The sequence below is a fragment of the Procambarus clarkii genome, chromosome 37 (assembly GCF_040958095.1).
Source record: "Procambarus clarkii isolate CNS0578487 chromosome 37, FALCON_Pclarkii_2.0, whole genome shotgun sequence".
In the NCBI taxonomy this organism is placed as follows: Eukaryota; Metazoa; Arthropoda; class Malacostraca; order Decapoda; family Cambaridae; genus Procambarus; species Procambarus clarkii.
In genome coordinates, this window is record NC_091186.1 from 24,156,542 (window position 1) to 24,172,645 (window position 16,104).

The window sequence follows — 16,104 nt, forward strand, 5'->3', positions numbered from 1 at the left end:
TCTCTCTCTCTCTCTCTCTCTCTCTCTCTCTCTCTCTCTCTCTCTCTCTCTTTCTCTCTCTCTTTCTCTCTCTCTTTGTCTCGTTCGCTCTCCATCACTGCCTACAGAATTCCCAGAGGAATTGACAGGGTAGATAAACAGTTTAACATGGGTGGTACGCAAACAAGGGAACACAGGTGGAAACTGAGTACCCAAATGAGCCACATGGACGTTAGAAAGAACGTTTTCAATGTCAGAGTAGTTAACATATGGAATGCATTAGGCAGTGATGTAGTGGAGGGCTGACTCCATACACAGTTTCAAATGTAGATATGATAGAGCTTAGGAATCTGTACACCAGTTGATTGACAGTTGAGAGGCGGGCTCAAAGAGTCTGAGCTCAACCCCCGCAAGGACAACTGGGAGAAACTAGGCGAGTACAATAGAAGGAGCGGTGGGGGCAAGCGTCAGACAGACATACCTTGGGGGTCAGTGTCTGGGAGGAGGGACAGGGGCGGGGGATGGCGGCCCTCACTCGACCCTCGGATCCCAGTTAATTAGCCGCATCTCACCACACTGCTGCCCACTGACACTCACATGGCTCACTCTCTACACATCAATTGGTAAAAGTCGCTCATTTGTTGCATTATCTTTAGTTACTGTCGGCTTTACGTGTTCTAAATAAGAACGGGTGTCGGCTTCTCAATCCCCATAGCGAAGGTCATTATTTTTTCTTTTTTTTTTTTTTTTTGTGATGACAGTTATAATACACTTGTGATGATTATGTCACAGTGGTTGTGTAGAGGGCCCAGACAGGGTGCCAGGGGTGGCACTGCTTGTCATCGTATCTTTGAAGAGTAGTTTGTTAAGTCTGGTTTTAAGGTAACGCCGAGTCCACTGTCTGGACGAGTCGCCCCACTAGTTTCATTGTTTATATCTTATTAGATTTGGTATTATCCAAAGAATAATTTTCAAAAGCAATCCTGTGACTTTACACACTTTGTGTGTTTGTATATATATAATATATATATATATATATATATATATATATATATATATATATATATATATATATATATATATATAAATTTTATTTTGTTAGGTAAGGATAAGTATATCTTAAGAGTTGCGATCATATAAAACGACACAACTTTTGACCCCTTTTGAGTCCATTTTTCAGGGATTTCCCAAAAGAGCGATGGGTTTTAACTAATAATTCATTGTGTCAGGGGACAGGCAGCCAGGATATACATTCGGTACGTTAGGCTTATATTGAGGTCCACTCCCGCAGGGTTGAATTACTGACCCTCCCCAAGATGCAACTCCACAACAAACTGACTAACTCCTGGTTACCTATTTACTGCTGGGTGGACATGGGCATGAGGTGATAGGAAACGCGCCCAACCATTTCTGTGCTGCCGGGATTCAAACCCGGAATTCTCCATTGTGAGTCGAGAACAAACCCGACTGTACTGCCAAGACCCTCTAATATAATGTGTGTGTTAATTTAAGTATTAGCTGAAAATTTACTCTACGAACCCTTCAAAATGCTCAAATATCCCATGTATTGGAATGTATAAAAACTATTGTAACACAAACTATTGGGATAGCTAAAAAATCTTGCACTTAAATTATAACTCGTATCTATTGACTAGTTGTTATACGTTGGAAATGTGGGCAGTTAAAATGAAACCTAGTAGAGTACTTATCAATCTGTTGCAGAGTTTTCTTAAAAATTTTAATTTTAGTCAGGATAGGCCTATAAAACACAAACTCTCACAGGACACATTCTAATGAAATTAATTAGAAATCCCAGAGTAGAATGTGAACTCGATGATGATATACATAACATAACATATTAAAGTGATTAATTAGTAGGTAGTTGCAGCACAGGAATACAGTAGATTGTTCACTACAATGAAAATACAATTTCTACGATTCAGTGACTCCTCATTCCCACAATTTTATTTCCCCTCTTCTTTGTGGGATTGTGGTTGAATCTTGAGGCATGTTGGTAACCAATGACATAGCAGTAGACACTGTTACCAGGATAAGGAAAGAACCTGTGGAAAGTCAGGGAAAGTTTGAGCAAAGGTTGCAGTATTTTCATATTGTTTGTTAGTGTTGGTTTGTTTAGTTATTTTTATTTTTTTTATTTACATACCACAGCTCTTACAAGCTTGTAAAGCCATTAACAGGCATAGTGGTTCGAGCAGGTCCTTAATCTTTATTTTCCCTGGAATACGAAACGCCAAATCGTTTAACAACCAGGTACCTATTCACTTCTGGGTGAACAGAGGCATACAGTTAAGGATTGGAATCTAGTCAATCCTCCCTGGCCATGATACGAACCCTGGTCAAATTGCTTGCAGAATGCAGGGAAAAAGTGTGTTACCACTGCTCCAAAGGGACTGCTTAGTGATGCTTCAACTTTGTGGTTCCCCTTCATAGTAGGTTGGTCTTTGATCCCTATGCTTCCCTCGCCTCTGAGAGATCTAGATTCTAGTCCTGTGTTGGTAGCGGACATACAGTATTTGACATTATTCTGCATGAAATACTACTTTAAATTTTAAGCAATTTAAATACTGTATAAATCACCTTTTTGTTGTTTTTCCATCTGAAGAACACTTCGGTTGTGTCGTCAAGAGTGGCATGAAGTTGACGAGTAATGGCTACATCAGTACCCCAGAAAGATGATGTGGAGAGATGGACGGTGGAGCAAGTTGCTGCCTGGCTTCAGCAGGTAGGGAGAGTGTAGTGTCAATCTAGGGAATTAGTGCCTTAGATGCTAAATTTTCTTGACAGTAATATATTAGGGTGTAATATGACTGAGAACTCAAACACTTAAAATTTCCCTTATAGTTAAGTAAGTGGCATCATGCAATTTTGTGGAAGTATTCTTCATACATTATTATAATCTCTTTAGACACAAGGTGCCTAAGGAGATAATGAAGGTAATGAGCACTGCCTCTTGAGTACCGCATCTGAACTCTTAATCGACCCGTGTATAGTTTCTGAGCCTGACAAAACCAACTAAGTTCTGTCATATTTACACTTAAAGTTGTGTATGGTATCTACATCCACCATTTTACTACTTAATGCATTCCAATTGTGACTATTATGATACTGGAAAATATTCTTTCTAATGTCTCTCTGGCTCATTTGGGTACTTAATTTCCATTCATGTCCCCTTGTTCATGTACTTCCCTTGCTAAATAGTCTATCCTTTTCTGCCCTGTTTATTCTCCTGAGTATTTTGTATGTAGTAATCATGTCTTCCCTATGTCTTTCTTTCAGTGAAGTGATATCTAACACCTACTGTATAATCTTTTCTCATAGCTCATACCTCATGGCTCTGGTACTAGTCTGGTGGCATATCTCTGATCTTTCTCCAGCTTCGTTTTGTGTTTAACGAGATAAGGACAATACGTTGGTGCTGCATATTTCAGGATCAGTCTGACATAAGCGATATAAAAAGATTCTAAATTACTTTTGTTTAGATTACTAAAGGCACCTCCTGTATTAATGAACCTTCTGTATGCAGCTGATGAAATCCATTTGATGTGATACCTTATGTCTGGTCTCCCCATACCCAACTTCATTACTTTTCATTTGCTAGAGTTGAACTCTAGTAGCCACCAGAAGGACCATATTTTAATTTTTTTCAGGGGCCCAGATTCACGAAACAGTTACCCAAGTACTGTACTTACAAACGTGTACATCTTTCCTCAATTTTTTATGCCTTTGGTTACATTTACTAAACAGTTTACAAGCATGAAAACTTCCCAATCAACTGTTATTGTTATAAACAGGGTCCTGGTGCTTCGGAGCTCATTAACTGTTTATTAATTGTAAACAAAGCCGCCAAAGATTGAGAAAAGATGTACAGGTTCGTAAGTGCTTGCGTAACTGCTTCGTTAATCTGGCCCCAGGACCTCTTGTAGTTTTGTGCATTCTTCCATCTTCATAATTTTTGTTTCAATAGCAAATATTGAGAGGAAAGAATCAATTCTCTTTGGTAGGTCTTTCCATGGTGGCTCTTCGCCGCTCCCTTCATGCCACAGGCTCTGCCTTATTGGATTCTTTGTGGGTGAACACTTGGTGAACACCTCGATTCTCTGTTCCAAGGCCCATATCTGTCAGATTATCTGCAGTGTCATTGTCTATTCCGCCTCTGGTTTTTGTCGATGGTTGAAAGTGCCATACCCCAGAATAACCTGTACTAGACAGTCAAGTTCATCGGTTCTTAAAGAAGTACACTGGTGACCACTTGATGAGGTTTGTTCCTATATACTAGTATGTGTACTTACAGACAGCTTAAGTATTCTCATTTCAAACCCAGTGTAATAAGGACAGGCACAACTGAAAAAAATACTCACCACAGATAATTATAGTTGCTACCACACTGAGGAGTGAATGTTGATAGAGCTTGGCTGTGTTTGGTCTCACCCATGAAAAGGGTAGACCATTGCTTAAAGAGATTTACATCTCTCCTCAAATTATATTTTTTCAGGTGGAGTTAGCAGATTGCTGTGAAGTTTCTCTCAGAAAAGGAATTGATGGACACACACTACTGGTAAGCCTGTGGTTTGACTGTACTACATGTTTGTATCTATTAATATATTCTTTAATGTAATCTTTAATATAATCTTCTATGATTATATATAGCAGCAACTTTTCCTGCATTGTCTTTCCCTTTGGCAGAGTTTGGCTCCAGGAATTGTACCATTTTTCTAAGTTCTGCCCTTTCCATTACTCTTGCGATGGCTTCCTCTTCAGCCTTTTCAGGGTTAAGTTATGTGGAGCCATCCTTCCCCATTGCTCAATATGTTCATAGATGCCATCTCTGGGCTGAGACATTATGACCAGTGCTCACCAGGCTGCCCCAGGGGCAATGGCTGGGTCTGTTCCTATAGGTGCACAGCATGGTTCATGAATTTGTGGCTGTGTGACATGTCCTGAGGAGGATTTGGCTTACTCTGGGCTCAGTGTTCCAACTTCACTCCAATTGCTCCCTGGTGGCAGGGAGCCATCAGAGGGAGTTAGCCAAGGGCCAGGCCGTCTGGTGGCGAGGATTGGTAGTAACGAGTTGTTTGCTGGTTTGAGTGAATCCCTTATTTTGTGTGAATGGTTTGGTGGTTTCAAGACTTCATTTTCTACGAACAAGGAACAAAACAAGATTTAGTTTTTGTAGTTGTCTGTAAAGCTTTACTGACATTCTGGAGGCTTTTTCCACTTTTTTTTTTTTTTTTTTTTTTTTTTTTTTTTTTTTTTTTTTTTTTTTATTATTATTTTCTACCACAGACGTGGCCACACATTTACAATGCTAACCAGCATATATACATTTTCTTCTGTCCTCCATGGACAGGGTTAGAGAAGTGTTAAACATACAGTTCAAGGGTTTATTGAACACTCAACCACAGAAGGTGATTCGGTGCTTTTAAAATGCTAAGCTAACCGGGGCAGATTGTCACCTGCTCCCTGAACCTTTATGAGGGTCCCAGGATTTAACTCTGGTACCTGGTAGGCCAAACAGAACTGCCATAGTTGATGGGACCTTTCAATGTGTTGTTGCTTGAATGAATTATATAGGGTTAGACCATTTCATTTCATCAAAGATTTTGTTCGATCCATTAGCCCTCAGGCAGCCCCTTTTCCCCTATATACCTGTTGTGTACCTGTCAATGATTCCGAGGATCAACGTTCCCACAACCCATTCTCTAACCAGGCCTTCCGGTTAGTTGTGTGGTCAATCAAGCTGTTCGATGTGGCTACTCACTGCCTGTCATACAGTATGAGTCACAGCCTGGTCAGGTATCCTTTGAAAGTGTTTGTCAAGTTCTCTTTTGAACACTGTAAGAGGTCGACCAGTTATGCCCCATATGTGTAGAATTATGTGTAGAGTGTTTAAAATTCTTGGGCCTTGGATGTTGATTTGAGTTCTCTCTCAGCATGCATATTGCACCTATGCTTTTCAATGGGGTTATTTTGCAAATCCTGCCATGCCTTCTGATCTCATGTGGTGGTATTTCTGCATGCAGATTTGGAAACAGTCTTTTCTAGTAGTTTCCATGTGTAAATTAATATGTATCTCCCTCCTGTGCTCTAGGGAATACAGATTTAAAATTTTAAAGCTGTCCCAATAATTTAGATGTTTTATTAAGTGGATTCTGGCAGTAAAATATTTTTGGGTGCTTTGCAGGTCGGTAATTTCTCCAGTTTTGAATGGGGCATTTAGTGTGCAACAATATTCCATTCTAGAGAGCACTAGTGTCTTAAAAAGTATCATCATTAGTGTGGCATCATCTGTTTGAAAGGTTCTTGTTATCCAACCTGTCATTTTTCTTGCAGTTGTGACAGCTACTTCGTTGTGTTGTTTAAAATTAAGGTCTTTCGACGTGATTCATGATTATTACTGAAGCTTATACATTGCTTTTTCTTTCAATAGTGTGGTTTGACTGCATTTTATATATGGTTTCTGTTCTGATATTTTTATTTGCTTGGAAAGTGTGCATCTCCCATGTGGCAAATTTAATTATTATATTCTTTCATTAGTGGTACACATGCATTGTAGTAAATTTCCTCTGATCATTCATGGGTCTGCATATCTCATGTTGTTAATTATTGTTATAAGAATATTGTTATAAGAATATTGTTATAGTGCTGGCTTACCCCCTCTGATTACCTTCTGTGGTAGAAGGTAGCACAGCAATACAATAATGTTTCAGTATTAATCTCCCTTTTTCTCTTTTTCAGCAATTAACTGAAGAAGCTTTAGTGCTATGGGGTAGAGATGTTTCTATAAAGAATCGCAAGTAAGTAATGAATTTTAATTCATGTGAATGTCTTATATATAGTAGAAAATTGTATGTGCTACAGTATACAGTACTGTAATTCTCTCCTCTACTCCTTGACCAGTTTGGCCAAGGTGTACTGTATTATTACTACAGCTGCATGTTTTGTCGACCCATTCACAAATGTAGGCTGATAACTCACATATCCCATCTTCCTTGTATATTTTAGTACTGAATAATAAATCAAATGTTGAATGTAATGAAATTCCCTTTTCTGGATGGCCATCAGTATCACCCTGGACATAAGGGCTGGTACCACCAAGTCTTGTCTGAATACACCAGATCTGTGAGGCCCATTCTTGCATACCAGAAGAAAGGATCAGAATCTGACTCACTCTATGAGGTGAGGGGAGCTTGGAAATCTGAAATTGATCCAAAATAGGAAAAACTCAATCAGAAATATACAGTAGGTACAGAAAATAATTGGCTGCTTGAGGGGAAATTCTGAGCCCCAAATGAAATATGGCTAATGATTGTTGCCGTAGGGTAAATACTCTAACCATGGTGTGCCTGATCTCCACCAGTTGGCAACCTAGGTTGCCTCACTCTCAGCCAGCCTGTGATCTCATTCATTAACCAGCCAAACCCCACAACAAAGAAGGGAACAGGGTGGGGCCGGGGAACTATTGAGGGCCTACTGTAAAATGGTATTTCGTTACATTCAATGCCTTATTTCTATGAGGGACTCATTGGCAACTCCCTGAGCTTACAACAGTGCCTCGGGAGAGGAGTTCAGCTCCCTCTGTACTGAAAGGGATAAACAGCTAATCCAATGGAAAAAATGGTAGAAGAGGAAGACCCAGGGCAAAGAGGCAGCCACTGTTAGTTGGTTGGCCTCAGGTTTGGCCAAGGTGACATTATCCCTTTGGTGGGTATCCTGGTTGTTCTTAATCCCAAAGTGGGACTGGGTGGACCTACAGTACATCCACAATTTCTTGGGTCTGAATAACTTCATTTCCTATATGACCATCTTAGCCCAGATTTGCCTTCTATTACAGGCATGGGTGACATCCCCAAGTCCTCAAGGATACCTATTGGCATGCCCCTATACATCTGGGGGTTCAGAGACTGGTTAGGTTTTGTTGTGGGGGCATCAAGCCTACTACTTCACAGTTCTTCCCTTTGACTTGAACTTTGCCCTCCGTATATTTACCAGGCTAGTGCGGGTTGTTGTGTCCCGCCTGCATCTGTTAGAGGTTTGTGTATTGGCCCTTCCTTGACAACTGGCTGGTGTGGGCTCCCAGTCAATCCCAGTCAAGCTGACTAGAGATCTGGTTCTTTGCCTGTTTGCCAGGTTCACATTCCAGGTGAAATGGAGGTGGTTCCAGTTGGTTCTGGTCCAGGTTAGGACTTGGCTGGGCCTTGTTTGGGACTCTTGGTAGGTATCTCTCTTTCCTGCTAGTGTTCCACCTGTGGCTTCATTGGTGTCTGGTGTTGGACCATCCCAGGGTGACTCGTCGGTTGATTGGGAGGTTGTGCAGGAATCTTACCTTTGTATTGCCATTCCTCTGGGCAAAGTTGTACTGGTTTCTCCAGTTCTGCCACTCGCGATACCTACAGGTTTGGACCCCATCCGTTCTTTGCCAGCTCTTGCTTTTCCTGGCCCCCTTCTGACTTTTCGAGGTTGTTTCATGGTACTGTTCTCCCCCATCACTGTGTAGTTTGGGGATACCTCATCTCAGGGGTTGGGGTTTCATGACCAGTGATCACCAGGTCATGCAGTGGCTGAGCCTGATCCTAAGGAGGATTTGACTTCCTCTGGGCTTGGTGCTCCCCAGTGGTTCATTGCCTGAATCAAGGGAAGGGGGATTGCTTCAGTCTCTTTCCCTGTAGAGATGGAAGCCTTGAGTAGCTCAGCTTCTGGGTTCTCATGGTTTTGTCCTCTGTGTGATTCATGTGTGGGGTATGTCAAATGTTCTCACATTCGGGTTCTCACCTCTGTCCCACTTCCACAGAATGAACCATCAATGATATCCTTCTGTTGGCTCTGAGAGATGTTTGGTTGTCCCAAGGTGGACCTGTCGCAGTGGATGCTTTTTGACTGGACTGGTCGAAGAGGAGATTCATTTACTTGTTTTCCCCAGTTCAATTGTTTCTCTGCATGTTGTCCAGTCTGGAAACGTCCTCGGGGAAGGTGATCCTTCTGGCTTCTTGTTGGCCAGCCCAGCTTTTGCTTCTGGTGCTGCTGACCCGATTCTCTGCCTCTTTCAGCAGATCAGCCCAGTGATGTATCTTGTAAAGTGTCACTTGACTTTTCGGAAGCTTCTTCCAGTGGGGTGGCAGATTGCCACCTGCTCCCTGTTCCTCTATGAGTGGGGCCATATTCTGGCTATTGTCGCAGGTAGAATAAAAAGAACTTTCAGGATTGGTGCGACCCTTTATTATGTAGGAGTCTCGGCACGATAGCTTCTGGGAGCTACCAGAGCTCCTAAAGGAAGAGATGTTTCATTACATTCAATGATGGCTACATTTATTTTTTGGTGGAATGATGCACTGGCTTGACCCTGGCACTGCTTAATAGGAGATGCACTTGGTTAATGGCAGTAGAGAACCGAATATTTCTGTGTCCTTATAATCCAAGAATTCAATAAAAGGGACTCTGGATAAAGGTGGTTCCACTGTATTGAGGTAGCAAAATTAACATTTAGAATCGTACTGGTCACTAGCTAGCAGAGATGTTTACACAACCCGTCATATATTAAATGTGCCCTTCAGTGTTAGTACCACAAGGTGAAGGAAGTTAATGAGGACCACACAGAAAGAGGCATTTCACTATACTCGATGCTCTTTTTTTTTCTATGACAAATCATAGGGAGCAGTCCATGCCCGGTTTTATAAAATGTTGGGGATACTTTTTCTAGATTTTTTGATGCAGTAGCCTGATTTCACTTAATTTTGGTTACTGTGACAGATATGGTGAAAGGATGTATAGCTTTTTAAGTCTCTTTAACCTTCTTTCCTTACATATTACTTTCCTATTTTCCTCCAGGCTGTTGCCTTTCCATCCCATGAAAATGGGAAATTGGGTAATGATGATGACTGTTTCAACCCAAGTGGTATGTAAAGATTCTTATACTGTACCAATATTTGTATTCCTCAGCTCTTTCATTTCTGTATTGAGTATTGAACTTTCTTTCAAATACTTCTTCATATATGTTTTCATCTCATTTAGTGTTCATCCTAATTCTAGTCATTTTGTTCAAACCATCTGTGTATGTAGAATTTCTATAAATTTGTTACGTTACTGAAATTTAGGACATGCAGGATGGTTATGAGGATGTCATAGAGTGCTGCATCTAAGACCACTGCACCAATACTAGCTTAAAAGGAGAACTGGAAGACGGGACTGTTCTACCGGTGTTGTAGAAGGCTGTCATTACCCTATTTTGCATTTTACCTATGGGGCTACATAGCCTTCCCAGCTTGGTGCCTTCTTTGATAGTTACTTGTATTTTACCTGACTACTCCCCCCCCCCCCTCCTTCCCCTAGCATTTGGGTGCTATAGAATAGGTCATCCAGAGTCGGAATACAAATCTCAAGTACAGTACCATACTGCTAGGATTTCAAACTGGGGTCTGAAGATATCGGTCACTAGCACTAAGTCTTAATTCTTATTGTCTGGCTTTTGTGAACTTGAGTCATGTTGTAACTGTTGATGTTTGTTTCTAATACTGGAATGTTGCCCCTTGTTTGCTGTGTTGTTTGGTTAGTTGGGTGTTCATTTCATGGGTCTAATACTCTCAATCCTACTACTCTATAGAAAGAGGAAGAGGCTTCCTGGATTCTGTCTATATATAATTCCATAGCTTTCTCCAAGTTTACCATGATTCTGACTGACTTTTTAGTAAATTTTTTAATAGCATTCCTTGAACATTTTACAAGAATTTTATTATATATTTAGTTATTTATTTAATTCTTAAGAATAAGTTTGCGGTATTTGATTTTGTTATCATACTATTGTATTGTACTGTATTTGCCGTTGTAGGATTTGCAACCTACTTTTGTGAATCTTTACCAAGTTTTTGTCTGTTTGCTTATGCAAAGTATTTGTTTAATTCCAGGCAAATTATGAAGCTAGTCACACAGATAAAGGACCATCAGCTAGTCAATACTAGTAGACATGTGAGGTAAGATTATGTTAAATATTTTATTGGTGGGTGAAAGTAGCACAAGTACCATACATATTCCATCGTATTTTTGTGCAAATTCATATAAACTTTCTTATAAATGTACCTGTTTTATATGAAGGATATGTGTGGGGTGGGCTGGAGGAAGATTCTATGGACAGATGTACACGATGATGACGATAGGTGGAGTGAATATACTAGGAGTCTCGACAATTACAGAAGGTGAAGAAAAAATAACCTGTGCTTGAATGAGCGATAGGCATGGAAGATGACCCGTGGAATACAGGAAAAATTAGATTGGTAGGAAATTAGAGAATCGGTCAATAGACCAAAGATAACAATGTCTCCTGGTATAAATGGAATAACGGGGGAAATGTTAAAGTTGTCAGTATAGGTTGATAGTTTACTCTGATGTGTATCATGTGGCACAACAGGAGGGAGAGGTGCCAGTTGATTGATGAAGGATGTTGTGGTCCCTATGTATAAGAGAAAGGGAATTAGGGATGACTGGATGACTGTGAGAACAATAGGGAGATTTGTTTGGTGTGATAATTACTTTTCATTAGTTTGGGGTGTCGGGAACGTGGTGCTGGTGTCGGGGACGTGGTGCTGGTGTCGGGGACGTGGTGCTGGTGTCGGGGACGTGGTGCTGGTGTCGGGGACGTGGTGCTGGTGTTGGCACAGGGATATGGTGGTGGTGTCCAGGTCATGATATTAGTGTCAGAGCCATGGTGTTGATGACATGGTGTTGGTGGGTGTGTCGGGGACGTGGTGTTGGTGGGTGTGTCGGGGACGTGGTGTTGGTGGGTGTGTCGGGGACGTGGTGTTTGTGGGTGTGTCGGGGACGTGGTGTTGGTGGGTGTGTCGGGGACGTGGTGTTGGTGGGTGTGTCGGGGACGTGGTGTTGGTGGGTGTGTCGGGGACGTGGTGTTGGTGGGTGTGTCGGGGACGTGGTGTTGGTGGGTGTGTCAGCGACGTGGTGTTGGTGGGTGTGTCGGGGACGTGGTGTTGGTGGGTGTGTCGGGGACGTGGTGTTAGGGGGGGTGTCGGGGTCGTGGTGTTTGGGGGGGGTGTCGGGGCCGTGGTGTTTGGGGGGGTGTCGGGGCCGTGGTGTTGGAGGGGGTGTCGGGGCCGTGGTGTTGGCGGGGGTGTCGGCGCTGTGGTGTTTAAAGGCTATTACAGCTTTAAGATATGTGCTTTCGCGTTGATATTTGGCATTATAATTCTGCTTATTGTTTAAAGCTTTTCCCCAATCCAATTATACAATACAACATTTTAATACACTAAATAAATGTATATTCATTGTCATGCAGCCTATTACACATGTAGTATATTGTCATACAGGCTTAATGGGTTTTCCCCATCATTATCTTATCAGCCCATTATAAGAAATAACTAATTTCTTAAATTATGTAATGAAGAATATGGCAAAAATCTTATTTAATCAGTTTAAACAAATTAGTTTTGTGTAATGAGACTATTTGAAGTGGGCACTTGGTAAGAATTTTTTCCGAGCTTGTGTCATACAGGATGTGCTTCCTGAGTGTGTGATAGGGTCGTGTAATGTCCCGCGCCACCGCCTACGTTTGTCTCACTCGTGTGTGTGTGGGAAGAGATTATTCTGGATACTCCTAAACTCATTGGATATATTTTTTATTGTGAAATAGTTATATTTTGCGGAAAACTGTTACAGCTAAGTATTAGTTATACAAAGAGCATTTGAAGAGAGAGAGAGACTGGATAAGAATCCTAATTATGGCACACCAACCATTTAATAAAAATGTTAACAATTTCTCTAGAGAAATGCAATCCCTGAAATTAGACAATGGTGAGGAGGAGGATGATGATGACTCTTTATATAGCAATAATGATTCCATAATTTTTAATCAACTGATAAATTCAAAAAGGCTGCTCGAGTAAGTATAGTTCTTTACCTATTTTTAGTTCACCATATAATGTAAAAAATGCTTTTCAACCTATGTATAAGAGAACATCTTTCTAGATGGAGCTCCTTGTGGCTCCCTGAAGCTTTCTTCCTGAGATTGCTTCATATTAAAAGGTCACGTCAACTGCAGATAGTTCTGTTTGGCCTACCAGGGACCAGAACTAGAACCTGCCCCCCCCCCCCCACAGGAGCAGCGGACAGCACGATGGACTTGTGATCCTGTGGTCCCGGGTTCGATCCCAGGCACCGGCGAGAAACATTGGGCACAGTTTCTTTCACCCTATGCCCCTGTTACCTAGCAGTAAAATAGGTACCTGAGTGCTAGTCAGCTGTCACGGGCTGCTTCCTGGGGGTGGAGGCCTGGTCAAGGACCGGGCCGCGGGGACACTAAAAATCCCCGAAATCATCTCAAGTTAACCTCAAGATAGATAAACCCCCCCCCCCCTCTCCCTCACAGAGGTGCAGAGAGCAGGTGACAACCTGCCACCTCACAAGAAAAAGCCTCTAGCAAGTCAGTGCAGCTTTACAGACAACTGGAGGGTTCACAGAAAACGAAACCTTGAAAATGGTTAAACTACCACCACACAAGAGTCACGGAACATGGGACTCACTCAAACGAGCTCAAAACTTGTTAGTACTGATTACCACCATCAGGCGACCCAGCCCCAGCTTCCAGCTAGATCTCCTAAGTCAATTTTGTTTTTGGTGTTGCCACAACAACTTGTAGTGCTTCCAGTCACGTTATCTCCTAGGCGAGCCCCCAAAACTTCAATCTAAGTGCTGGCCATCCTTGGACTTGCTTGTCCTTTGGGGGCCATTTGCTTTATTTTTTACTACTGTATTTTAGTGTCGCTTTATGTGCATGTTTTAATTCCAGCTTGTTGTGTGGGCTTGGTTCTTTTGGTTTTTTTGAGCTGCATGTACTTGGGGGTTCTCTTCCCTGTGTGCTTGCTAATGCTGCCATTGCACAGCCAGAGGTTTCCTTCTCTGGTGTGTTCGGGTGTTTGTCCCTGTGATGCCGGCCCACTGGAGTGGGGGCCCTTTGCCTTGGGCCTTGGTTGGACCTTGGCCCTTGGTTGGGGACTTTCTTTGATTGTGTTGTCCGGGCAACAAAAGTCATTACAGAGCCAAGTCATCTCTCATATAAGGAACACTTGAAGGCCACAGGGCTAAGAACACCGCAAACCAGGCATGCCAGGGCGGATCTCATTGAAACTTTTAAAATACTGTACAAGTTAGAGGATGTTGATCCAGACATTTTCTTCAGAAGGTCAGATGAAAAACAAACAAGGAGCAACGGTTTCAAGCTCAACAAGCCACAGTGTAAGACTGAGAACAGGAGATGCTTTTTCACCCACAGCATTATTAGCACCGAAGCCGTAATTGCCAAAACTGTGTTGGGTTTTAAAATATACCTGGAAAAGATCATCAAGGTAAATTAGGGGGGACCTTCGACAAGCTGCCAGCTTCCTGTCCTCATCGGGGCCACTGGAGTTAGTGGGCTTCAGAAAAATCAGGTAAAGGTAGTCCCCACTATAAAGATTGTACATATGTAACGTTAATGAAAGTGTTTGTGGAATATGGATACATTTTTATGGGACTCAAAAAGACTGCTTATTAGGTTTAATGCTGATTGTAATATTTGGTTAATAATGTTTCCAATTAAAGTTGATGTCTAGAGTTTCTTCATTAGGATAAAAGCATTGATGGATTTGAAATTTTGTGTAATCACACAAGCTTAAATACTGTGTGATCTATTCAGATCTATTCATGTAGTAAAGATGATATTTTATGTTTTAAAAACAAATTAAGAATAGTTTGATATTATATACTGTATATATAAACTTATATCTAGTATGAACTACTGTATATAATATATAAACTAACTCATCATTTATATCTTAACCCATAGACAGCGGCTATAGAGGGTCATACTTGCCTATGCACAAAAAAAATCATTATAGAATTATTAATTTGTATGCAAAATGTAAGAACAACACAAAAATAAGTGAATATTTATCATTTCACTTAGTGGGGGGAGCTCTGCAAGGGTTCGTCTGACACTTGTCAACGCCTGGTGCGCGACTTTGCTGACGCTTCCTGTTTTATCCTTGATTGTTTCATCCCTTGTTTTTCTTTATATACATCTACAGAGAGCTATTTCAGGTATATCCATATTTGCATCATACAGTACATGTAAAACCCAGACAATAATTGTTTAAATCGTCAATAGATGATATCCACAGGCTAAGGGTTTATTGCCTCTGGCAAGTAAGATGTTAAAGTGTTATGACACTACAATAACACTACAATGTGCCTCTTATCTCAACAGTGACATTCAAGGCCCTCGAAGCTCTTCTGGCATTGTGCCTCCAAGATGGAAAAAACCACAGCATAATCAGCAAGATGATGCAAAAGATGACGACAATACTGTAGACTTTTTTGATGAAGATGATTTTTCTGATGACTACGATAGCGAAAATGAACGTGAATCGTCCAGTATACCACCACCAGAGGTGAGGTGCTGTATTTTGCTTTATAACTTACTGTAATTATAAAAAAAAAAAATGGTTTCATTATAATTTTACTGTTGGTAAGGAGTGGTTTGAAACTTGCAAAACAAAGAACCTTATTCAGTTTCATGCATGTTATTTTTCCTGTATTTGATTGAAATGCACTTGCTACATGACTCACAATTGATGAAAATTTAGCTTTTCTCAAAAAAGAGCATCTTCTTGAGATCTTGAGGTTATCTTGAGATGATTTCGGGGCTTTTTTTAGTGTCCCCGCGGCCCAGTCCTTGACCAGGCCTCCACCCCCAGGAAGCAGCCTGTGACAGCTGACTAACACCCAGGTACCTATTTTACTGCTAGGTAACAGGGGCATAGGGTGAAAGAAACTCTGCCCATTGTTTCTCGCCGGCGCCTGGGATCGAACCCAGGACCACCGGATCACAAGTCCAGCGTGCTGTCCGCTCGGCCGACCGGCTCCCTCCCGTAACATCCTTCACATCCAGTGTTCAGAGAGCAGTTCACAAAATGACTCGCTTGTAAACTTATTATGCAGCTAATGGGTAATGAAACTATCACTAAAAAATACTGCACACTTAACTTGACTGTTTTTAATTAATATATTTATTTCTTGTCCTTTTCAGACAACTCCTGGCCATGTTAAAGGTAATTTTTGTTTGCTTTGTTA

The 16,104-nt window shown here is 41.4% G+C and overlaps 1 protein-coding gene across 8 annotated transcripts in view; it reads left to right on the forward strand.

Annotated features, from left to right (window-relative positions):
• Window positions 1–316: 316 nt before the first annotated feature.
• Window positions 317–16,104, forward strand: part of LOC123765825 (uncharacterized) — a 57,632-nt gene continuing 41,844 nt past the window's right edge. For 3 of the 8 annotated variants that reach the window (XM_045754604.2, XM_045754606.2, XM_045754605.2), the window contains exons 1-7: window positions 450–602; window positions 2,603–2,722; window positions 4,493–4,555; window positions 6,736–6,794; window positions 10,896–10,961; window positions 15,239–15,422; window positions 16,061–16,082. In XM_045754604.2, coding sequence (XP_045610560.1) covers window positions 2,648–2,722; window positions 4,493–4,555; window positions 6,736–6,794; window positions 10,896–10,961; window positions 15,239–15,422; window positions 16,061–16,082 — 469 coding nt within the window. In that variant the 5' untranslated portion in view covers window positions 450–602; window positions 2,603–2,647. Of the gene's footprint in view, window positions 603–2,602; window positions 2,723–4,492; window positions 4,556–6,735; window positions 6,795–9,822; window positions 9,890–10,895; window positions 10,962–12,520; window positions 12,878–14,199; window positions 14,424–15,238; window positions 15,423–16,060; window positions 16,083–16,104 lie in introns of those variants that run through there. The other 5 variants (XM_045754607.2, XM_069337268.1, XM_069337267.1 and 2 more) reach the window with 3 other exon arrangements.